Source organism: Eulemur rufifrons, chromosome 7 (genome assembly GCF_041146395.1).
Source record: "Eulemur rufifrons isolate Redbay chromosome 7, OSU_ERuf_1, whole genome shotgun sequence".
In the NCBI taxonomy this organism is placed as follows: Eukaryota; Metazoa; Chordata; class Mammalia; order Primates; family Lemuridae; genus Eulemur; species Eulemur rufifrons.
This window is the reverse complement of record NC_090989.1, coordinates 642,671-667,912: the sequence shown is the minus strand read 5'-3', so window position 1 is coordinate 667,912 and position 25,242 is coordinate 642,671. Positions and strand designations below refer to the sequence as shown.

The window sequence follows — 25,242 nt, the reverse complement described above, 5'->3', positions numbered from 1 at the left end:
CGGTGTTCTTTGGGAGGGACGCACTAGGCACAGCTCACACTTGAGGGATGGGGAGTTGTGTTCATGTCAGGGCATGTACACAATTTGACAGCTTTCCAATAGTTAACAATAGACTGAAACAAGACTCAGGTCCAACATTTGCAGAGGCCCTCTGGAATGTCCATGGAAAAGACTCTGGGGTTTCAGAACCCCAGAACACAGTTCGGGAGAACTGGGTACATCCTTGCCCCCCACCACCCAGTTTTAAATATATCACGTGAGATACAATAGCAAATGTAAAAGGCTATGTGTGCTCCTTTCTGCTGCCAGTGTCACTTCACAAGCCCCTGCAGTGCTGGGATGACAGGTGTGAGCCCACCACGCCCGGCCTAGTTTTTAGAACAGTTTTAGGTTCACAGCAAGATTGAGTGGGAGTACAACACATTCCTTTTTATAACACTTTTTTTTTTTTTTTTTTGAGACAGAGTCTCACTCTGTTGCCCAGGCTAGAGTGAGTGCTGTGGCGTCAGCCTAGCTCACAGCAACCTCAAACTCCTGAGCTCAAGCGATCCTCCTGTCTCAGCCTCCCGAGTAGCTGGGACTACAGGCATGAGCCACCATGCCCGGCTAATTTTTTCTATATATATTTTTAGCTGTCCATATAATTTCTTTCTATTTTTAGTAGAGATGGGGTCTCGTTCTTGCTCAGGCTGGTCTCGAACTCCTGAGCTCAAACGATCCGCCCACCTCGGCCTCCCAGAGTGCTAGGATTACAGGCGTGAGCCACCGCGCCCGGCCCACACATTCCTTTTTAAGAACCATTTACAACATATTTGGAATGATTCACCCAAACATTTTAGTCTTGATCCGTTTCCACTTGAGAAGAGACGGTTTTTTGCCTTTCACTGCACCGGCCCCCTCGGTCTCCGGTGGGGCACTGAGTGCAGTGACTGTGTCACCTAAAGCGGCGTCCTCGCTGCGCTTTCTCCGGAGACCGACAGACCGTGGCTGCAAGTCAGCTCTCGGGAGCCTCCGTCCTCGCGGTTCAGAGACGGCCCTGCCCGGAACGGACAGAAGCCCAAGCGTGCGACTGCCCCCATCCGCGGGCTCAGAGTGCCGCCGCCAGCACGGAGTCCCTCACCGCGCCGGCTCCGGCGACGGCTGTGGGCCCCCCGCGCCCCCAGGCCGAAGGGGATACGGGTCCGGCGGCCCCGCCTAGGGGCCCCCAGTGCCTGCAACGCCGGGCGCCGCAAGGCCGCGGGCTCCGGGGCCAGCTAGTCAGCGACTCCGTGCGCTGCGGGCCGCGCGGCTGAAGCCCAGGTAGTCAGCGATTCTGGGCGCGTCGCGGACTGGGCGGGCTTTTGAAATTGGCCTACCACAGCGCGCGCCGAGGCCTGTGTGCCCCATTCATTGGTCCTTCCGGAGGAGGCGGGCACATCATCGGCCAATTGAAGGCCGGCAATCGGTCGGGGCGGGGCTCTGCCCGGGTCACGCGGTTCCGAGCGCGCGTGCGCGAGCTCAGGCCCGCGGCCCTGATTGGCGGGCGCGCCGGGCGGGGTAGGCGCCGCTGCGTGACAGTTGCCGCGGGGGGCGAGCGAGCCCGGCGAGGGGGAGGGAGTGTAAACAGAGCGAAGGCGGCGCCGCGTCGGCCCCGCAGTCTCTGGGCGACCCGCGAGGAGCCCTAGAGGAAGATGGACGCAGCCGAGCGAGAGCAGCGGCGCAGAAAGGTGGAGGCCGGGAGAGCGAAGGTAAACACAGCGCCTCCTCCTCTCGCTGCTCCGGCGTGAAGCCGTAGGGCAGGCTCTGGTGCCCGCCACCGTACCCTGCCGGGAGCGTACGCGGTCGGACTGGAGCCGCCGCCGAAGTCTCGGCTTTCGCGCCGGCTCCCGGGAGGAAGCTGCTTCTTGGCCGCCGCCATCATGAATCCGCCGCTCTCCTCCTGGGCCCGCCCCCGCCGCGGCCTCAGCCAATCGGCGTCCAGGGCGCGCAGCGCCTCGCGGGCGGGCCGGGCGCCGAGCACGCCGGGGCGGGGCAGGGCGAGCCTGCGCCTGCGCGGTGGCCGGGCGGGCGTTGAGTCCAGCCGCTGCGGACCACGCTGCCCGGGAGACCGGACGGCTTGGGTCCTGAGGGCGGCCGCTCCTCCTGTCGCCCCGCAGCCTTGGGCCGGGCTCTGCCTCGGGGGCACATGACGCTGCAGAGTCGTCCCCAGGGCTGCTCTCCCTTTCAAGATTTCTTCTCACTTGGAATTCTGTCACGGTGTGACACAGGGTCTCGCTCTGTCGCCCGGCTGGAGTGTAGTAGCGTCACCACGGCTCGCTGCAGCCTCGAACTCCCAGGCTCAAACGACCCTCCCATCTCAGCGTCCCCAGTGGCTACTTTCTCTTAGTGTAGAGCCGGGGTCTCACTATGTTGTCCAGGTTGGTCTCCAAGCTCTGGCCTCAAGGTCACAGTGAGCCACGACGCCTGGCTTGCAATTTTTTGGCATATAAGAAGTCCCCTAGTGGCGCGTGCCCCGCTGTGGAGCGTTTCCCTGGGGTGCCCCTCCATGGTGCGGTCGCCGCGGTGGGCTTCGCTCCCGTGGGCTCCGTGTGGTTTGGAGCCAGGTTTCTCTGAGGGAGCTTTCCTCATCATCCTTCTGCCCCGTCCTTCGTGAAAGTAAATACGCTCCATCTAGCACTCACTGTTCTCGGGACATACTGTGGGGGTTAAAACGTGTTGAGTAGATGGATGCCCCGGCTCTAGAGGCAGAGTGGAGAGCCGTGGGCGCTTCGGATGTGACTCCCATCCCCTGTGCCGCCCTGTTCTGGCTGTGCGACCCCAGGAAGTTACCAGCTCTGTCAGGCAGTGAGGGAGCCACATGAACTTGTGTTTGAGGTCAAACGGTGCAACTTTGGGACTTTCATACTGATCAGCAAGTAGGAGGTGTTCAGTGCTGGTTCCTTCCTTCGAGGAAACCACAGGGTCACCGCATTATAGAAAGTTACTGGCGTGAGGCAGTGACAGGGACAGGCAGGGGACAGAGTGGCCTCACTTAGGCTTCCCCTGATGGTGAGACTTTTGACTGCGGGTTGAGATGGAGGCCTGGCACATACGTGGGCCAGGAGGTGAGAGTGAACCCGAAGTTTAGCAATCACTTTGTGTGTTCCCCGAGCTTGCTGGTTTGTAGCATTGAGGATGAGGAAGGAGCAAGGTACCTTGTGTTGGGCCAGGCGGGTCGGAAGCCAGGTCTGTGCTGCAGAAAGAGAACTCTGCCACAGATGGTGGGATATGATGGACGATGGCATTAAAATAAATTGAAATGGGGTTGGCTTTGAAGGCAGTCTGTCCTTGAGAGCCTTTTTCTCATGAAATGGCCTGTGTAATTTTCCTGTGTCAGGTGAAATTGTGCACTTGTATTATCATTTACACAAATGCTTGTTAAATACATTTGTTTGTGTAGCCACAGTTGTCATTTGAGGGAAAAGATGTCCCCCTGTGAAAAGCTGATGTTAGATCTCATACCCTTTGACTACGGTGTTAGTGGGAGGTGGCGTGTGCACACGGTCTAAAACCCTCGGATTTGAGGGACTGAACAGCTAGGTTGTGCTTTCTGATGGGCGACATTCTGTCTAGGTCCCTGGTGCTTTGGTGAGCTGTGTCGTGAAAAATAGAACATCTGATTTCATAAAGGAAGATGTTAGATTGACCTGGCTTAATTAATTTTTTGCTATTTCTGAACCTTGTCTCAGAATCTATGGTTAGCTAGGAAGTTTTGGCTGGGCTATATATTTCCTTGATTGGGGGAAAATAGGTGCAAGAAAGGAGAGGTTTAGCTTTTAGATAATTTTAAACCTTCAATATGCCTTAAGCTAGGGGTCTATAAATAGATGTATTTTTAAAAGTTTTATTTTTCTGTAAATTACCAAGGGCTAGAAAAGCAATTCTGCCCATTGGATGTGTTGTTTTCTTTTGTCTGTATGGAGGCGTAATCAACAGTCCTCATTGTTAGACTCTCTGGATATAATTCTGAACTTAGTCCTAGTGTCATCGATGTTGGTGGCGAAGCGGTCTGTTGGCCAGGTGTGGCTGAGTGGACTGAGTCAGCCCTAGGGCCTCATGTTCCCCACCAGTCTGTGGACCTTGTGGTTCTGTTATTTTTTTCTCACTTACCTTTGCCTTTACTACTTCTCTACGTTTTTGCGCAGCTTGCTCACTTCCGACAGAGAAAAACAAAAGGTGACTGTGCGAATTCGGAGAAAAAGACGGCGAAGAGGAAGGGCTCGGCTGTCGATGCGCCTGTCCAGGAGGAGAGTCCGGTAGCCACGGAGGACGGCGCACGCCTTGGAGGAGGGGCTGTTTGCAAAAGCACGGCGTGTATCGACAGCCCCGATGCGGAAAGAGGGGCGTTTGCAGCTCAGGTAGATTTCCTCATTTTGCCAATCTTATAGTTACTGCTAGCGTAATTTACCAAAAGTGATCTTTGGTCTTGTTTTTGCCTTTCGAAAGTGGGTCAAGAGGGTTTTATTTTACTTTATAAAAGGTAAGTCAATTTTTATTGTTTTACTCTTAATAAATGTTTTATCTTTTTTATGTGATTTTGAGAAATTTTGGATTGACTGCTTGAAGGCAAGTGTCAGTTGCTTGCTTTGGTAATGGAAATTTTACAGCTGTGAGTTCTTCGTGTGTAGGTGTGTGTATCAGCCCCTTTGACAGGTGTTTCTTTGGATACTTACAATATTTCTTCACTTGCTCTCAGGTGCACCTGTGTGTCATTTTTGTCCTTTGCCTTTTTCCTGGAGGTAGGATGACGAGGGAAGGAGGGAAGGTGTTTTGCTGGGAAAATGGGGTCTGCTGCTTGAGGCCTGTGAGCTGCTCAGGGGTGTCCCCGTGGGCAGGCGTGGCAGGTGTGTGGGCACTGAGGGTGCTGAGGGTGAAGGTCCTCATGGCCTCCCTGGCACCTCCAGCCCTGCCCTTGGGTGGGCTTTCCTTGGGGCTTCTTTTTGTGTCAGTTATAAATGAGAGGCCTTGAATTTTGAGTATCCCTGCCGTGTGCAACAGGGCAGGTTTAGGTGTCTGGAAAACTGGTGGCCAAGGCAGAATGTGGCTCAGAGTCTTGATGTGTCTGGCTTGCTTATTGGGAAAAAATGGACTTGTTGCCGACATATAAAATTTGTGATATTCTACCTACAAACCTGGAATTTTGCTTGTTTTGAAGAATCGTAAGGCCTTGCTGTGGTGCTGCCCTGCTCTTGAGGAGCAGCTGGCCAGAGCTCCCTGGTGGCCTTGTCTCCGGATCTGCCTGTGTCCGGTCCGCTGTCCCTCCACTTCCTGTCGTCTGGCAGGCCTGGGGCTGGCTGTCAGCTGCTGTTTGTCATTGTCCTCTCGGCGTTTCTCTTAGGGGAGAGCAGGTCCTCAGCGGCTGTGTCTCCTCACAGCTGAAAGAGTGAAAGGTGTGTTGGGAGGGCCAAGCGTTGCTCCCGGTGATTGTTCTCTGTGTGTTTCCTGCCTGAGCTCTTCAAATAGAAAAGCTCATGATGTATAATTAACATTTATTACTATTTTTTTAAAATTTCAAATCAGAGAAGTCTTTTCTAAACTTTAAATTAAAAATTGGGAAGCTCTGACTCGGTGGGGCAAGGGCAATATACATAACCTAAACATTTGTACCCCCATAATATGCTGAATAAAAAAAATTAAAAAAAAATTGGCCAGGCGATCTCAACATAATATTCCTGGGGAAAAAAAAATTGGCCAGGTGCAGTGGCTCACACCTGTAATCCTAGCACTCTGGGAGGCAGAGGTGGGAGGATCACAGGTAAACAAATGAATTTTAACTTCTCATTTTGAAATAATGCCAGACTTACAAAAATTTTGTGAAAAATAACATAGAGTTCCTGTATACTGTTTACCTGGCTTCTTGAAATGTTAACATCGTATAAAATCTTAGTATAGTCATCCAAGTCAGTTTTGGTTAACACTGGAAATGCCCTGAGCTACTGGATGGGCCTGACCTGGAGTTTCCCGCCGTCCCGCTGGTGCCCTTTCCTGGCCTGCGATTCTGTATTGCGTCTCAGTGTCAGGGCTCCTGAGTCTCCTCTGATGTGGGACAGTTTCTCAGTCTTCCTTTGACACTTTTGGAGAGTATTAGCCAGTTATTTTGTAGACTACCTGTCCATTTCGTGACATAGCAAGACCTTGTCTCTACAAAAAGTAATAAAAATTAGCCAGGCGTGCTGGTGGCGCCGGTAGTCCCAGCTACTCAGGAGTCCGAGGTTTTCTGGGTGTTTTCTTCTGGTTAAATTCAGGTTGTGTGTTTCGGCAAGAACAGTGTGTGGCAGTGATGACGTTCCCTGTTCGTTGCGTCACACGAGGGCGTGTGGTTATTGATATTTGATGTATCTTTTTACTGGCGATGCTAACTTTGGTTACTATGGTGCCTGCTAGGTTTCTCCTCATAGACAAATTACTATTTTTCCCTTGTAGTTAACAAGTATATTATGTAGAGATACTTAGAGACTTTGCAAATATCCTGTTTCTCATTGTACTTTCTTCCATTAATTTTAACTCTCATCTGTGATTCTTTTTTTTTTTGAGACAGAGTCTCGCTCTGTTGCCCAGGCTAGAGTGCCGTGGCGTCAGCCCAGCTCACAGCAACCTCAAACTCCTGGGCTCAAGTGATCCTCCTGCCTCAGCCTCCCAAGTAGCTGGGACTACAGGCATGCGCCACCATGCCGGCTAATTTTTTTCTATATATATTTTTAGTTGTCTGGCTAATTTCTTTCTATTTTTAGTAGAGACGGGGTCTCGCTCTTGCTCAGGCTGGTCTCGAACTCCTAACCTCGAGCCATCCTCCCGCCTCGGCCTCCCAGAGTGTTAGGATTACAGGCGTGAGCCACCGCGCCCGGCCCTCATTTGTGATTCTTGCCTGAACAAATACCACTTCGGTGCGGTGTTGGCTAAGTGATGACTTTATGTTTCCAATATTCGAGCTACACACGTTAGTTGGCATTCTCCTGTAAGGAAGACTGCTGCTTCTCCCTAATTATTTAGTTATTCAGTTATGTTTGCTGGTAGGGACTTAAGCTGGACTCAATATGGATGTTTATTCTGTGGGTTTTAATCCATCACATCAATATTTTATTTTGTTGCTGAGATACATGGATTTGGGTGTCGGGAGCAACTTCAAATTGCCTTGTGTGCCCTTTCAGCTCACCCTCGTCATTTTCTGACTGCTGCCTGTCTGGCACCAAAATTTTCCAGGCTTATTTTGTACTTTCCCTGCAGCAGCCCTGGAATCAACCATTTCTTCGAGGAGTCCTGGTTCCTTTTAGTGGAGAACAGTCTTTAGAAACCAAGAGCTGGGTGCTAGGTGTGCTTATTGTTGGGGTGTCATTGCTCCTGGGCTGTGTCAACAGAGCCAGGAAATATACACATACATCTGTATCTATTTTTTGTTTCTATGTATAGTAAAAACCATGAGTTCAGACTAACACCTTCAATTCTAAGGCAGTATCACAGAATTCATTCTAGCTTTTCCCTTTTCTTTATTTTGAACTTCTTTTTCTGATAGTGAGAAACCTGGCCATCTTCATCTACAATATATTCACATATTTGCTCAACCCTAAATACAAATAAGTTTTGGAATTGCTAACCCACACCCTGTGAAAGACAGATTTACTAAGAGTAAAATATTTGTGTACGGTTCTTTTTGTCTTTAGCACAAAGCGTGTAGTCAAAGTACTGTGCATCACAGTGATGCTCTTCTCTTCCTTACCTCTTCAGTGCGGTGGTTCTATTCATCTGCAACAGAGTTTCACTTGTTTTATAGTTTGTATTCTATTTTGGTTCCTCTTAGGTCCAGGTTGTAATTAATTTTATTTAATTACTTTTTGAATAAATGAAACATTACCATGTCTAAAAGTCAGAACTGTGCTCAGAGAATGTCCTTTCTTCCTCGTCCTTGTTCCTGTCCCCCTGTCTTTCCACCCCACTCACACTCACCCCACCTCCTGTGATGGTCTCTTTAGTTTCTGGTTTATCCTTCCTGTATTTCTTTTTGCACAAGGGAGTAAATAAATTCACGTATGTGTTACATATCTCCTTTGTATGTGAAAGATAGCATACTATAAATAATCTTATGCACTTGGCTTTTCTCCTGTAACTATATACCTTGACATCACTTCGTATTAGTTCATAGACATCTTCCTCTCTCGTATTTTTATAGTCACATAGTATTCCCTTGGTGAGATATACATAGTTTATTCAACCACTCTCCTACGAATGGGCACTTAGATTGTTTCTAATAGTTTGCTTTACAGACAGTTCTGAGGGGAATAAACTTGCGTATGTATTTTTGCTTTATTGGAGGTATATTTTCAGGGTAAATTCCTGGAATTAGTCAAAAGGTAAGACTATACGTAGCTTTGATATTGTTGAATTCCCTTATATAAGAACTGTACCAATTTGGATTTTTATCAGTAAAGTATGAGATTGCCTGTTTCCCTACAGCCTTGCAAACACAATGTCTTGTCACACTTTTAAATTTTGATAATCTGATGCAGGGTTTCATTTCTCTTGGCTAGATTCTTAGGACTGGTATGATTGGATCCTATGGTAGGTGTGTGTTTAACTTTTAAAAAAACTTCAGAAAATAGTTTTCCAAAGTAGTTGTACCATTTTGTGTTTTACCAGCAGTGTTCGAGAGTTCCAGTTCCTCCATATCTGTGCCAACACGTGATGTGATCAGTCTTTGCAGGTCTGGCCATTCTAAGAGCCATTCTAATGGAATTTCCTTATGGTTTTAATTTACATTTCCCTAGTGATTAATGATGTTGATTGTCTTTACACATGCTTATTTGCTATTTCTGTATCTTCTTTGGTAAACTGTCTGTTAAGTTATTTTCCCTTTAAAAAAAGAATACATTGTTTTCTTATTATTGGATTTTGAGAGTTCTTTATATATTCTGGATACAAGTTTTTAAATCAAATAGCTTTGCTCATGTTTTCTGCTAGTTGGTGATTTGTCTTTATTCTCTCTCTCTCTCTTTTTTTTTTTTTAGACAGAGTCTCACTCCTTTGCCCTGAGTAAAGTGCCATGGTGTCAGCCTAGTTCACAGCAACCTCAGACTCCTGGGCTCAAGCAGTCCTCCTGCCTCAGCCTCCCAAGTAGCTGGGACTGCAGGCGTGCACCACCATGCCCAGCTAATCTCTTTTATATTTTTAGTAGAGATGGGGTCTCACTCTTGCTGAGGCTGGTCTCAAACTCCTGAGCTCAGGCGATCTTCCTGCCTCGGCCTCCCAGAGTGCTAGGATTACAGGCGTGAGCCACTGTGCCTGGTCTGTCTTTATTCTCTTAACAGTGCCTTTTGAAAAGCAAAAGATTTTAATTTTAATGTGCTCTGATTTATCAATTTCTTCTTTTATGTTTTGTACTTTTGGTGATATATCTTGAGAACTGTTTTCCTAACCCAGTGTTTTCCAACATTTATGTCATTATCTCCTTCTCAAAGAACCTTTTCAGACAGTTTTTCTTAATTGTTTTCCTACCAACATGAAATTTTAATACTATAGATATATTCTTTATCTGTTTATGTCTAATACATCTGTACATTAAGAATGAATAAATAAAATTTTTTAGTTAATTTTTAAGTCAAAAGTTAAAAAGCTGTTAATAGAATATAGAGACCTTACACAGAAGTGGACCCAAAATGGATCATAGACCTAAATGTAAAATGGCTAAACTTTTAGAAGAAAATATAGGACAGAATCTACATGACCTTTGGCTTGGTGATAAGTTTTTAGATACAACACCAAAAGCATGATTAGTGAAAGAAAAAATTGCTAAGGTCGACTTAGTAAAATAAAAGAATTCTCCCAAAAGACAATGTTAACAGAATGGAAAGACAAACCATAGCCTGGGAGAAATATTTACAAAGCACGCATCTGATAAAGGACTTGTTTCCAAAACATACAGAGAAATGTTAAAACTCAACAACAGGGAAATAAATAACCCAATTAAAAAAAATAGACATCTTGCCAAAGAATATATACAGATGGCAGATAAGTATATGACAAGATGTTCAACATGATTTGCCTTAAAGAAATGAAAATTAGGCCGGGCGAGGTGGCTCATGCCTGTAATCCCAGCACTCTGGGAGGCCGAGGTGGGAGGATCGCTTGAGCTCAGGAGTTCAAGACCAGCCTGAGCAAGAGCAAGACTCCATCTCTACTAAAAATAGAAAGAAATGATCTGGACAGCTAAAATTATATATATAGAAAAAAATTAGCTGGGCATGGTGGTGCATGCCTGTAGTCCCAGCTACTCGGGAGGCTGAGGCAGTAGGATCGCTTGAGCTCAGGAGTTTGAGGTTGCTGTGAGCTTGACGCCACGGCATTCTAGCCCAGGCAACAGAGCGACACTCTGTCTCAAAAAAAAAAAAAAAGAAGAAATGAAAATTAAAATAACAAGATGCCATTATACACTTGTTAGAATTTCCAAGATCCAAAACACCACACCAAATGCCAGTGAGGATGTGAGGCAACAGGAGTGCTCCTTCATGCTGGTGAGAATGCAAAATGGCATGTCCACTTTGGAAGACAGTTTGACAGTTTTTAATTAAGCTAAGTGTAGTTTTTCCATATGGTCCAGCAATTGTACACATAGGCATTTGCCAACTGATTTGAAAAATGATGTTCATGTAAAAGCCTGCATGTAGATGTTTACAGCAGCTTATTCACAATTGCCTTGACCTGGAGGCACCCAAGGTGTGCTTCAGTAGGTGAATGGGCAGACAAACTGTGGCCCATCCAGACAACGGAATGTTACCCCGCCCTAAAAGGAGATGAGCTACCAAGCTGTGAAAAGGCGTGGAGCATCCTTAAGTGCGTGTTGCCAAGCGAAAGGGGGGAGTCCGAGAAGGCTGCATCTGTCTGCTTCCATTCACAGCACATTCTGGAAAAGGCGGAGCTGTAAGGGACAGTCAGCGGGTCAGTGTGTCAGGTTGGTGGTGGGCTGGGGAAGTTGAGCAGATGAAGCCCGGGACTTTCTAGGGCAGGGGACTGTTCTGTGCGGTGCTGTCATCGTGGGTGTGTGGCATCGAGCATTCCTCGGAACACGTGGAACTTGACAGCAGAGTGAACCTGATGTAGCAGATTTTAAGAATTCACTGAGGAAGTTGGGGAATCCCATGGTGGAATGCAGACTGGCGGGTTCTACTTGAGTTCTAGATGTTTAGAGCCATGGCGTGGCACGGGAGGGCGGGGCAGGGGTGCCGAACCTGCAGAAAGCAGTGTGGTCCGTGGGGCTGCAGGCACAGGAGCCCCTGTCCCGCACTGCTTGCTGGGCGTGTGTCCCAGAGGCACGGGAGCACGTCCCATGCCGCCGTCCGCACAGCTGGGACTGCACAGCTAGGAAAGTGGTGGCTTCTCACTGTCCCCTGACGTGCCGGTGCTCGCCAGCTCACCAGGTCTGCGTTGGCTGGCCTGTGGGCTGCAGTGACGTGGCGAGTGTGAGGGTGGGCGCCGTCTGGGTGGTTGGGGAAGGCAGTGAGGAGGACAGCAGGAAGGAAAGGAGAGAAAGAAGACGGGAGATTGAAAGACTGTGTTACTCTGCTCAACTGCTACGAGTGACGCAGACTGGAGGGCTTGAGCAGCAGGGGCTTGGGTTCTGCCAGCCTTCTGGAGGCCCAAAGTCCAAGGTCAAGGTGCTGGCAGGCCTGGTTTGCGGGTGGCTTCCTTCTCCGTGTCCTTACGTGGCAGAGAGCTCTGGTGTCCCTTCTTACGAGGACACATTCCTATTGGATCAGGGCCCCACCCTTATGACCTCGTCTAACCTTAATCACTTCCTTATGGCCCTGTCTCCAAATTCAGTCACATTGGGAGTTAGGGCTTCAACCTATGAATTTGGTGGAAAAATTCAGTCCATAACAGGCAACCATAATAGGAGGGAAGGTGTGATCAGTCTGAGGGTTGTATTTAGAGAAAGGCTATAAGCGGGTGCAGTGGCTCACGCCTATAAGCCCAGCAGTTTGAGAGGCTGAGGCAGGAGGATCGATTGAGGCCAGGAGTTTGAGACCAGCCTGAGCAACATAGTGAGACCTAGTGTCTACAAAAAATAGAAAAAAAAAAATTAACTGGATATGGTGGTGCATCTTGTAGTCCCAGCTCCTAGGGAGGCTGAGGCAGGAGGATCGCTCCAGCCCAGGGTCTCAAGGCTACAGTGAGCTGTGATGATGACACTGCACTCCAGCCTGGGCAACAGAGCGAGACCCTGTCTCAAAAAAAAAAAAAAATAAGGAGAAAAGCTATTGATGTTTGATTTGAGTGGTGGCAGGAGAGGAGCAGATGGACTTCCAAGTTCTGAGAGTGTAAGTGAAATAATTATCTTTGTCTTTAAAGGACAGAATATATTTGCCTGTGGATCAGAGTCAGCTTGAAATGAATAAGGGTCCGGCTGGAACAACTGACCTGGACAGAAACTTCTGGGCAGGCAAGAAGCTGTTGTCAGGCTTGATGTGGAGGTGGAGGAGCTGTGTCCCGGCTCTGTTCCCCGCCAGAAATTTGTTGTTAACTTGTGAGGTCATGTCTAGTTCAAAGGAGCCGTCGTGTTTAAAGCATGAAGGCTGGGCTTGGCTTCCGCACTGTGGTCCAGTGTGTCTGCGTGGGTACCTTTCCCGCCTCTGCCCGGGCAGTGGTTTCCTTGCCTGTCTTAAAGACTGGGTGAGGTAGGGTATCTGCTGAAGCACGTGCGACCAGAAAAGAAAGATCTCGGCGTGGAGAAACGAGACCAGGTCCAGCAGTGACACTAGGTGGGCTTCCTTGGGCCGCTGGGGCTTGGTGGCCGTGCTGAGGGGCTCAGGCCCAGGAGGGCAGGACGGGACGGGAGTGGGCGGACCTGCTGGTGGGGGCTGTGCCGGGTCGCCTGGTGGAGGGTCCAGCCCCCAGAGTCCTCTGCCTGTGGCTCTCTTTCCATTTTTAGTGAAGAGAATGATTGCCGTGATCTGTGATCTAGTTTTCTGAAAGTAGGGAAGTTCAGTTAATTCTACGTTGTCTGAACTGGTTGAGGGGCTGAAGGGGAGCAGTGATCTGAACTTTTTCCTTCTGGGTTTTGGTGTGGAGGAGCCTTTCTGCAGATTTACCTTTGTCCTTGTGCTGAGCTCAGCCTGATAATGAAATAAAGTTGCATTTTATGACCATGTGCCTGTGCTGGGGGGTGGGCTAGAGCAGCGGTCCTCAGCGTTTTTGGCACCAGGGACGGGTTTCATGGAAGACAGTTTTTGGGCTGGGGGAGGTGGAGCTCAGGTGGTGGTGCGAGTGATGGGGAGCTGGGGAGCGGCTGTAAATACAGGTGAAGCTGTGCTCCCTTGCCTGCCGCTCGCCTCCCGCTGTGCCCCTCACTCCTACCTTTCTAGGAAGACAGTTTTTCCACACACAGGGCGGGGATGGGGGGTGGCATGGCAGAGCTCTGCAGCCTGGTCCCCACCAGGCTGGGGTGGGGACCGCAGGGGCAGAGGATGCATGAGTCTAGGCAGTAGGCGATCAGGTTATGCAGTGTGACAGTGGCGTTTCAGAATGACACGTGTCTTTACAAGGAGAGTCTGAAGACGCATTCCTTGTTTTGTGCCAAGTTTCATGTTGTTTTAGTTCTATTCATGTGTCTACTGCTTGGTAGGATGCCTGGAAGTGATGTACGTGATTAGGTGTTAGAACTTTTTTTTTTCTTTTGGCAAAAAAAGGAATGGACACAATTATATTTTAATTTAGAATAATAATGACTCATATATACATTTTTTATTTGTGCCAGACTTGGCGGTCTGTATTCTGTGTTTCTTGTTTGATCTTTGTGGCCCTGCGGTGTGGTCGGGACTGGTCTCTGTGTGAGGAGAGGAGTTCTGGGCCTGTCCCAGAGCCCCACAGCTGTGTGCTACCAAGCAGGCTTTGCAGCTGGCAGCTCAGGTGCCAGGTGACCCGAGGGCTGCACGTGTTTGTGTGCACGGCCCCGCAGCCTGGCTTCTCTGTTAGCTCTGTGTGACTCGTATCTGTGATTCATTCATCTTTCTGCTTACTCAATTGCATGTAATCTATAAAAGACAAAATGCATTATTTGCGTTGATTTTCTCAATAGGAGTTGGAGTTAGTGATGCTTGAACGGGGCACTGTGGTGGTCTAGCTGCCTGGTGGGTGCCAGTGGGGAGGGCAGACTGGGATGTGGCCGGGGCTCCGCTGACCAAGCCCGAGTGCCAGCATGGTGGCAGGTGTCCTGACTGCACTTGGCTGAGCACATTCTGGGCTTGAGCATAGTTGTCGACTTTCAGAAAGCTCTGAAGCATCCGTCTCATTGTGTAAAACCTCTTTCCTCCTCACCTCTACCTCTGTTTCTGAGGTTGGAGGTTTGATGTTTAATGAGAATACTTGTTTTCACCTTCAGAATGTTACTTTTGATGTACTTAGTTCTGGTTGCATATACTTTTTTTTTTTTTTTTTGAGACAGAGTCTCGCTTTGTTGCCCAGGCTAGAGTGAGTGCCGTGGCGTCAGCCTAGCTCACAGCAACCTCAAACTCCTGGGCTCAAATGATCCTCCTGTCTCAGCCTCCCGAGTAGCTGGGGCTACAGGTGCCACCACTGATGCCTGGCTAATTTTTCTATGTTTGAAGAGACAGCGTCTCGCTCTTGCTTAGGCTGGTCTTAAACTCCTGACCTCAAGTGATCCTCCTGCCCTGGCCTCCCAGAGTGCTGGGATTAAAGGCGTGAGCCACCGCGCCTGGCCAGCATATACTGTTTAAAAGTAGTAAACTGATATGGTTAGAGAAATACAGTGGGATTTTAAGTTCCTGTCAGGAAACCATTCCAAACAGGACATCTTGTATGTACCTTGTGTTTGAAGACTGCACAGTTGACATCAGAGGGCGAGGGGCAGACTCTCTATTCAATCCTCGTCCTTTGCTGTTTTGTCACCTCGAGGTGCTTTCGGTTTTTAATTCTGCTATTTGATGATGAGTTAATGCCAGACGATGATCTGATGAAAACCATTTTGATTTTTGTTTTCAAAACCAGAGAGATACAGACTAGAACATTAACAATGGTGATCAGAAAGGAATACAGTTATTGGACTTTTTTGTTATCGTTTTTGGTATTTTCTACAATAATCACATTAGGTTACTTTTATAATTTTTGTTTTTCCTTTTTGCACTTTATACCACTAATAAAATGTCAATTTTGAAAATCCTAAAGCAGCCTGTGTGGACACCGGGCCCAATACAGGTCCCCTGGGCTTAGACGTTCGTGGCACATGCGTGTTCCCTCTGCTTTCCGCATTTGTATCACCCCGCAGACTGCCGTGGACAGACAGATGTGGGGGGGTCTGCGTTCACAAAATGTACTTAAACAGGGACCAAGGTAGGATGGCCAATGTAAAGCATTTTATTATTTACAAAATAACGGTTACTGGCCAGGTGCAGTGGCTCATACCTATAATCCCAGCACTTTGGGAGGCTGAGGCGGAAGGGTCACTTAAGGGCAGGAGTTCGAGACCAGCCTGGGCAACATAGCAAGACCCCCTTCTCTACACAAAATAGAAAAATTAAAAAAAAAAAAGACATAGAAAAATTAACAGGGTGTGGTGGTAGCACCAACCTGTAGTCTCAGCTGCTTGGGAGGCTGACGTGGGAGGATGGCTTGAGTCTAGGAGTCTGAGGCTGCAGTGAGCTGTGATGACACCACTGCTCTCCAGCCTGGGTGACAGAGTGAGACCTTGTCTCAAAAAAAAAAAAAAAAAAGAAAAAACAACCCACAAAATCATTACTGTGAGTAGTTAGTAAGTTTCTATTTAAAGCAGCATTGTTTAATTAAATTAATTAATTAATTTTTTTGAGACAGAGTCTCACTTTGTTGCCTGGGCTAGAGTGCCGTGGTGTTAGCCTAGCTCACAGCAACCTCAAACCCCTGGGCTCAAGTGATCCTCCTGCCTCAGCCTCCCGAGTAGCTGGGACTACAGGTGCATAACACCACTCTAGGATAATTTTTCTATTTTTTGTAGAGACGAGGTCTCACTTTGCTCAGGCTGGTCTTGAACTGCTGGCCTCAAGTGATCCTTCTGCCTCAGTTTCCCAAAGTGCTGGGATTACAGGCATGAACCACTGCACTTCACCTTATAGATTTGATTTGGGAGCCATATCAATGTGTTATATATTTATAAAATAAAATTAAATCAAAATGGGAAAAACAACCAATCCCTAAAACATAAAAAGGAAAGACTGAGCTCAGTGGCTCACGCCTTAAAATAGAAAAAATTAGCTGCAATATGTAGCGATATTTTTCACTCCTTCTTAAAAGTCTGTTATCTTTTAAGGAACTTTAAAAATAAGAAAAAGATGTCTTTTATGTTTATTGACATATTTACCATTTCCAGGGCTTTTATTTCTTTGTATAGACCTCAGTTTACATCAGCCATCATTTTTCCTTCCGCCTGGATTTCTTTAACGTTTTGTTGGCAGTACAGTCTTGCTGGTGAATTTGCTCAGCCTCTGTCTGTCTGAAAATGGCTTGATTCTGCCTTCATAGTTGAAGGATATTTTTCCTGGCTGGAGAATTCTAGGTGACAGTTTGTTCTGTCAGCACATTGTTTTCTGGCTTGCATAGTTCCTGACAAGAAGTCTGCTGTCATTCTTTGCTCCTCATAGGTAGATAGACTTTTCTTTGTTTTCTTTTTTTGGGTCACAGTTAAGATTTTTGTTTTTTTCTCTGCCTTCTAGCACTTTTAGCATGATATGCCTAGATGTGGTTTCCTTTGTGTTTATATTGCTTAGAATTTGTTGGCCTTCATGGAATTAAGGATTACAGTTTTCATCAAATTTGGAAATATTTGGCCATTGTTTCTTCAAATGTTTTTTTTTCCTGTTCCTTCTCATCCCTCACCCTTCTGTAGCTTCATATACACGTCACCTGAGACTGTTTAGTGTTATCACATGGATCACTTATAGTGCTTTTTTTTTTATTTACTTCCAGTCTCTGTGTGCTTCATTTTAGATCTAAGCTTCTAATGCCATGCCTTCAAGTTCACCGATCTTTCCTTCTGCGGTGTCTAATTTGTTAATGCAGTGAATTTTATTTTTGTTGCCACTTTTTTTGTTTGAAAGTATCTTCCATTTCACTCCTCATTAGGTTTATGTTTTCCTTTCAATATTTGTGTATCATTGTAATAACTATTTTAATGTCCCTGTCTGCTGATTCTATCATCTCCATCGCTTTTGGGTCTGTTTCCATTGATTGATTTTTTTCTTGGTTATGAGTCACATTTTCCATTTTGGCATGTTTAATAATTTTTGGTTGGATGCCAACCATTGTGCATTATGTTCTTGAGCGTCTGGATTTTACTGTTTTGGCTTTGTTTTGGCAAGTATTTATGCTTTTTTCCTTTTCATTGTTGATTTGTAAGAAGTTCTTTATATTCTTCATACCTGTCATTTGTTAGATGCATATACTATGGATGTTTTCCCTCAGTCTTGCTAACCTATTTGTTTTCTTAATGGTGTTTTTTGATAAGCAGTAATTCTGAATTTTGATGAAGGTGAGTTTGTCAGTTTTTCTTATGGTTAGTGCTTTTTTTATCCTGTCCAAAAAATCTCTCCCAACTCTGAGGTCATGGAAATATTCTGCCATAGCGTCTTTTAAAGTTCTATGGTTCTGGTTTTGATCTATTGCAGGTTACTTTAAGTAACCATGGTCTATCACCAGTTACTTTTTGTGTGTGGAGTACCATACCGTACTTTTAGAACTATAGTTTAGCTTTGCTAGTTTTTGAACTTTTTATAAATGGAATAATCTAGGATGCGTTTGTTGAGGCTGGACCTTTTTACCCCATGTTTTGTTGGTGAGAGTGATCCACATCGAGAGCTATAGTGTATTCGTCTTCATTGTTGTATAGTGTTTCACTGTGTGATGTACCTCAGTTTGTCTATTCCACTGTTAATTGGCATTTGCTATGAGCATTCTTATACGAGTCTGTTGGCATACACTTCTTTTTTATTACTTTATTTTATTTTTTCAAATTTTAGCCCTTTCCACCATGCGATTGGCATACATTTCTGCTGGGGGCACAATTAGACGTTTGGTTGCCGGGCCATAATATGCATATGTTCAATTTGTATAGGTTGGATTGTATTATTTTATTCATTGATTGATTGACTGATACAGAGTCTCACTATGTTTCCCGGGCTGGTCTCGAACTCCTGGCCTCAAGAGATCCTCCCATCTCAGCCTTCCAAAGTGCTGGGGTTACAGGCGTGAGCCGCCATGCCCGGCCTTGGACTGTGTTTTAAAACAGTTGTTTGGTTTATATTTTCAGTACTGGCATATGAGAGTATCAGCTGTTGGACATCATTTATGATTGGTATTGACAGGTTTTTTTCTCTTTTCCTATTTTAACAGTTTTGGTGGGTGTGGAATGTATTTTAGTGGAGTGTAAGATTTGTTTAACATTTTTAAAAATGACTGTGATTCATTAACAGACTAAAAGAAAAATCATATGACCATCTCAGTTAATAAACAGCACATTTATTTACAAGAGAGTGAGCTATAATTTTCCTTTCATGTAATTTCTTGTCAGGTTTTTGCATGGAGGTGATGTTGGCTTTATAAATGAGCTGGGTCCTTTGTTCTGTGGATGAATTTGTCTGAGATGGTGAAACTATTTGGGACTGAAGTTTTCTTTTGGGAAGACTTTTAATTATAAAATCAATTTGTTTATTACTTATCAGACTATTCAGTTGTCTCTTTCTTAGAATTTGTCCTTTCATCTAATCTTCCAATTTTGGGCATTAAGTTATCCATAGGAATATTTTTTTCTTAGTGTATGGTAGTAGTTTTGGTGACTTCTCATTTTTAAATGATGAGTATGTATGCCTTTCTAAAATTATTCTTGGACGTAAGTTAATTTTTTGAGACAGGGTCTTGCTTTGTTGTCCAGACTGGAGTGCAGTGGCACAATCACAGCTCACTGCAGCATGGAACTCCTGGGCTCAAGTGATCCTCCTGTCTCAGCCTCCCATGTGTGTAGCTGAGTACCTAAGACTATAGGCGCATGCCACCACACCTGGCTATTTTAGTCATTTTCATTAATTCTTATCGAAGTGTTAACTATTGCCTCTATTTTTCTTCTATATATTCTATTTGTTTATTTTTCTGTAATTTCTGCTCTTACTATATATGATTTCTTACATTCGATTTTCTGTTTGGTGTTTTTTTTTTTTTAGACAGAGTCTCTCTTTGTTGCCTGGGCTAGAGTGAGTGCCGTGGCGTCAGCCTAGCTCACAGCAACCTCAAACTCTTGGGCTTAAGTGATCCTACTGCCTCAGCCTCCTGAGTAGCTGGGACTACAGGCATGCGCCACCATGCCTGGCTAATTTTTTTCTATATATATTTTAGTTGGTCAGATAATTTCTTTCTATTTTTAGTAGAGACGGGGTCTCGCTTTTGCTCAGGCTGGTCTCGAACTGCTGACCTCAAGCGATCCACCTGCCTCAGCCTCCCAGAGTGCTAGGATTACAGGCGTGAGCCACCGTGCCCGGCCTCAATTTTCTGTTTTTAATTTGCAATTGGTTTTCTTTTTTCTTTTCTTTTTTTTTTTTTGAGACAGAGTCTCACTTTGTTGCCCAGGCTAGAGTGAGTGCCGTGGCGTCAGCCTAGCTCACAGCAACCTCAAACTCCTGGGCTCAAGCGATCCTCCTGCCTCAGCCTCCCGAGTAGCTGGGACTACAGGCATGCGCCACTATGCCCGGCTAATTTTTCTATATATATATTTTTAGTTGTCCATATAATTTCTTTCTATTTTTAGTAGAGACGGGGTCTCGCTCTTGCTCAGGCTGGTCTCGAACTCCTGACCTTGAGCGATCCACCCGCCTTGGCCTCCCAGAGTGCTAGGATTACAGGCGTGAGCCACCGCGCCCGGCCTCAATTTTCTGTTTTTAATTTGCAGTTGGTTTTCTAACTTTGCAAGATAGATAATTAGATCGTTGATTGCCAGGCTTTTAAAATATATGTAGTCAAGCCTGCTGATTTTCTGCTAGACATAACTTTAGCAACTTTCACAATATTTCAAATATTTTTTATTTTGGGTACACTAGTTATTTTTAAAGTTAGATTTTTAATTTACATGTTTATTTTTAATTTACACGTGCACAGGTAAAATAAGTACTATGTAGGGAATGGAGCCATAATATCTTCTTTCTGCTCTCTACTGAGTGAAGAATCAAATTTCTTGACTAGGCCATTTTATTTTGTAATTATGTAAGTAAAAACCATTGTCCAGCATATTGGCCTGTGCCTCTAGTCCCAGCTCCTCAGGAGGCTGAGGTGGTAGGATCACTTGAGCCCACGAGTTCAAGGCAGCCTGGGGAACATAGTGAGACCCTGTCTCAGAAAAAAATTAATAAAATAACATTAAAAATTGGTGTTATAAAAAGTAGATATTTTGTTAACTTTCTCTCTGATTATACAATTGTACGTTATCAGTTCAGTGTAAAAAGTGGTTTTTTTACATGTTCTAAGATAATTCTTTAATTAAATATGCCATTAATCCAATTGTAGGTCCTAAAATGGGAATAATTTTATGTTTAGAATAATGATTACTGAAAAGTAAAGTTCCACGAAGGTGTTCATTGTTACAAACCCAGACCAGATGGTGGTGCGGCCGACTGGCGTACGAGGGTCGGGTGCTTGGGGGACGGGCCTGGCGGGGCACGGGGCCTGGACGCCCAGTCAGCCTTCTCTCAGGTGGGAGGTCCTGCTGCGTGGGGGGATGGGGAGTCCTTGAAGGACCCGTGTTGTATGTCGTGGTAGTGCTTTGAACATAATTAAAGGTGGATTTGTTTTATCTTATCCATCTAGAAATTTCAAGAAGTTTGGCTAGGTTCTATGGGAGTCTAATGAGTTTATGGAACAGCATAAGATGACACAAGTATGTGTGTATGAGGGTTGGGGGGGCGGGGAGAGAAATATGCTTTCCAATGTGTAATAAATTGCTCACTTTGATTTCACTTTGTATACTTTGTACACTTTGATTTCAAAGTGTACTTTACTTGATACACTTGTTATTTTAATCCTCGTTAACTGTTAGGTAAATACTGATGCTTTCTAGCCTAAGTCTTATTCCTTAATAATCTAACTGAGGCCGGGCCCAGTGGCTCCTGCCTGTACTCCCAGCACTCTGGGAGGCCGAGGCAGGAGGATCGCTTGAGCTCAGGAGTTCAAGACCAGCCTGAGCAAGAGCAAGACCCCGTCTCTACTGAAAATGGAAAAATTAGCCAGGCGTGGTGGTGCGCACCTGTAGTTCCAACTGTTTGGGAGGCTGAGGCAGGAAGATCACTTGAGCCCAGGAGTTTGAGGTGGCTGTGAGCTAGGCTGACGCCATGGCACTCTAGCCCGGGTGACAGAGTGAGACTAGGTCTCAAAAACAAAACAAAACAAAACTAATTGAGTGCTTATATACACATGTAGAGTTTTGACTCTCTTTGGAAAGAGGGGAATAAGTGCAAAACGTATACCAGGAACAATAATCCCTGCAGTTGGAAAAGCACGGTTGGTTTCTTGGTCGTGTCTGCTCCGTGGTGCCCATTGCCGCGCGCCAGGGCCACAGCCCAGGGCAGGTCTGGCCTCCTGTGGGAACAGAAGTCAATTTGTTACGCTTGGTCAAATAGTAATTGTTCAGTTTAATTTAGTATATGAGCTCTTTTTTGTGTTTAATATTTTATTTTTAACACCCAAAGTTAAAAAAAATTAGAGATAGTAGCTTGAATATACAATATAACGTGAAAATTCTCTAGCAAAAATTAATTTACAAGAGGCCATATGATATCGTTTTGTTATGCTCTTTCAGTTATAAAGTTTTAGGGTTAAAAAAGTAAATTGTTCCTTGGAACAGAAAACACAAGAATATATTAAAAAATTCTAAGAATATATAAGACATATTTTTAACCTACTTTAAAATTGAATTTTTTCTTTTTCTTTTTTTTTTTTTTTTTGAGACAGAGTCTCACTCTGTTGCCCAGGCTAGAGTGAGTGCCGTGGCGTCAGCCTAGCTCACAGCAACCTCAAACTCCTGAGCTCAAGGGATCCTCCTGCCTCAGCCTCCCGAGTAGCTGGGACTACAGGCATGCACCACCATGCCCGGCTAATTTTTTCTTTTCTTTTTTTTTTTTTTTTTTGAGACAGAGTCTCACTCTGTTGCCCAGGCTAGAGTGAGTGCCGTGGCGTTAGCCTAGCTCACAGCAACCTCAAACTCCTGAGCTCAAGCGATCCTCCTGTCTCAGCCTCCCGAGTAGCTGGGACTACAGGCATGTGCCACCATGCCCGGCTAATTTTTTCTATATATATTTTTAGCTGTCCATATAATTTCTTTCTATTTTTAGTAGAGATGGGGTCTCGCTCTTGCTCAGGCTGGTCTCGAACTCCTGAGCTCAAACGATCCGCCCACCTCGGCCTCCCAGAGTGCTAGGATTACAGGCGTGAGCCACCGCGCCCGGCCTGAATTTTTTCTTGATGATTATAAGTGAAGATAGAATTGCAGAAAATCTTTGTGGTAGATGTTCAGGGTGCAGCTACCTTTTCTCACAGTTTGGGGTTTTTTTTCTTTCTTTCTTTCTTTTGGAGATAGGGTCTTGCTCTGTCACCCAGGCTGGAATGCAGTGGCACGATCATAGCTCACTGTAGCCTCAAACTCCTGGGCTCAAGCGATCCTCCTGCCTCGGCCTCCCAGAGTGCTGGGACTGCAGGCGTGAGCCACCGCAAGGGGCCATTCCTCACAGTTTGTTAAGTGAAGTACATGACGAAAAACATTTTACTTTAACCAACACAACAGTTATCTCAGTTGTGGAAGTTAACTCAGAAATGGCAGAAAGTAGTAATGGCCTTTCAGTTATGTATCAGGAATAGAATAAGGAGAAGGCATTTCTTATTAAAAAAACCATCCAGAAATTGTTCAGAGGTCAAGAATTTCAGAAGAAAACTGCCTTTACAGAAGCTTCGGCGGAAGACGATTCGGAAAGTGCTGTGGAAGGTGCAGGAAGGCGATTCCAGACCTGCCCGACGTGCGGGTCTCGAATGCCAGGACCAGTTGTCACCTTTGCCGTCTGCATCACGGGGCCCTCCTTACTTTCTTGTTGTTGTAAGTTGTTTTATAAATAATTTACAGAAGTAAGAATAAAGCAATAATTTAAAGCAATTTTATTAAAAATTTGATACCACCTGTTTGTATCAAGTAGACTTCGGAATAGAAACACCACACAAGGAGAGACTGTCGGTACGCGCCCGTTGGCAGAGTGAGGCGGTTGGGGCGAGCTGGGGTCATTGCTGCGAGTGGCGGCTGGTTGGGGCCACCATGTCTCCCCCGCGTCCGTGGACGTTGATTTTCATGTGCCGACTCCTGAATTTGGGAAAATTCTTTTTATTTTATTTATTTGTTTATTTATTTTAAAGGCTGGTCAAGTGGAGCAGTGGGAGTGGAGAAGGAACAAAGGAATCTGTAACTGGTTGTGATCAATTAGTTGTAAACACCACTGCACTCGGACCAACCGGAATTTGGGAAAATTGATCTAGGGAGCTGCTGTCCTGTGCCGACGTGAGTCTGAGCTGCCATTTTACTGGCAGCTTTGCCGTCCTCGCTGGCCTCGGTGCCGCCCTGTCTGTGGTCGCCCTGTGGCTCCCCTCATGGCCGTGAAGAGCCTGCGCTGCGGTTCTTCTCTTTGCCGTCTTGGGAGCAAATCGCAGAGTCCTCAGTGAACCGGCACGTTGCAGCAGGCCACACAGGTGGTAGGTAGGAAAGGTGAAGGCTGGTGACTCCTCTCACAGCTGCCTCGTTTTTCCAGGCAGTTCCTCACTGTTTTACTCTCTCGTTATTTTAGTCGTCGTTAGTGTAGCTGGGAATAACTGGTGAGTAACGATAAACTAGTTCTAAGCATGATGAAATAGCATCATGATTCAAGAAGAAAAGATTGCCAAGACCTCATTTGTATTTTAGATATACAAAACGGCTTTGTGGACCCATGAAGTAACTGCAAGATAAAATAGGTTTTATTCTTTTTTTTTTTTTTTTTTTTGAGACAGAGCATCACTCTATTGCTCAGGCTGAAGTGCAGTGGCGTCTTCATAGCTCACTGCAGCCTCGAACTCCTGAGCCCAGGTGATCCTCCTGCCTCAGCCTCCTCAGTAGCTGAGACTACAGGTGTGAGCCATGATGCCCGGCTCATTTTTCTATGTTCAGTAGAGACAGGGTCTCGCTCTTGCTCAGGCTGGCCTCAAACTCCTGAGTCCAAGTGATCCTCCCGCCTCGGCCTCCCAGAGTGCTGGGATCACAGGTGTGAGTCACCACGCCTGGCCTTTATTCTATGTTTTTTAAAAAATCAGTGAAATTTCTCATCATTCTTTGGAAGACTTGTAAGGATAAAGTTTATGAAAAGTCAGTGCTCTCAAATAGTTATAACTGCTCAGAAAAGAGGCTCAGCAATTGCAGTTGGGTCCAGCACACCCTGACGCCACCCGAGCTGAGACGGCGCAGCTGGCTGGGGACGGGCGGGGGCTCGGTGCCTTCAGCTCCCATCTCAAACGCAGGCCCCTGTGGGTGGCACCAGCTTTTTTTCGGATACACTCGTCATTGTAAGCTCAGTTTGCACAGCGGATTAAAAGCCCAAAATTATTGTGAATTTATCCGTCAAAAAAAACCATGGGGGAAAAAATTCATTTGGAAAACTTGAAATTCAAATTTGAGGGGATTTACCAAAAAAGAAAAGAAAAACCCTAATTCTACAAATTATTAAGGAAAAAGTTATCTAAAAAGGTTCACAGGTGTGCGCCATGGTGCCAGGCCTACTGTTTTTATTTCAAGACATTCTATTTGGGGCCGGGCGCGGTGGCTCACGCCTGTAATCCTAGCACTCTGGGAGGCCGAGGCGGGTGGATCGCTCAAGGTCAGGAGTTCGAGACCAGCCTGAGCGAGACCCCGTCTCTACTAAAAATAGAAAGACATTATATGGACAACTAAAAATCTATATAGAAAAAAAAAAAATTAGCCGGGCATAGTGGCGCATGCCTGTAGTCCCAGCTACTCGGGAGGCTGAGGCAGTAGGATCGCTTAAGCCGAGGAGTCTGAGGTTGCTGTGAGCTAAGCTGACGCCACGGCACTCACTCTAGCCTGGGCAACAAAGTGAGACTCTGTCTCAACCAAAAAAAAAAAAAAAAAGACATTCTATTTGGATCTCTTAAAATTGGTCATGTCATTCTATATAATTTCTTGGTTTT

At 45.8% G+C, this 25,242-nt stretch overlaps 1 protein-coding gene across 1 annotated transcript in view; it reads left to right on the top strand.

Annotated features, from left to right (window-relative positions):
- The first annotated feature begins 1,558 nt into the window (after positions 1 to 1,558).
- Positions 1,559 to 25,242, top strand: part of PCNT (pericentrin) — a 121,374-nt gene continuing 97,690 nt past the window's right edge. The window contains exons 1-2 of the mRNA XM_069474875.1: positions 1,559 to 1,727; positions 4,164 to 4,376. Coding sequence (XP_069330976.1) covers positions 1,671 to 1,727; positions 4,164 to 4,376 — 270 coding nt within the window. The 5' untranslated portion in view covers positions 1,559 to 1,670. The remainder of the gene's footprint in view (positions 1,728 to 4,163; positions 4,377 to 25,242) is intronic.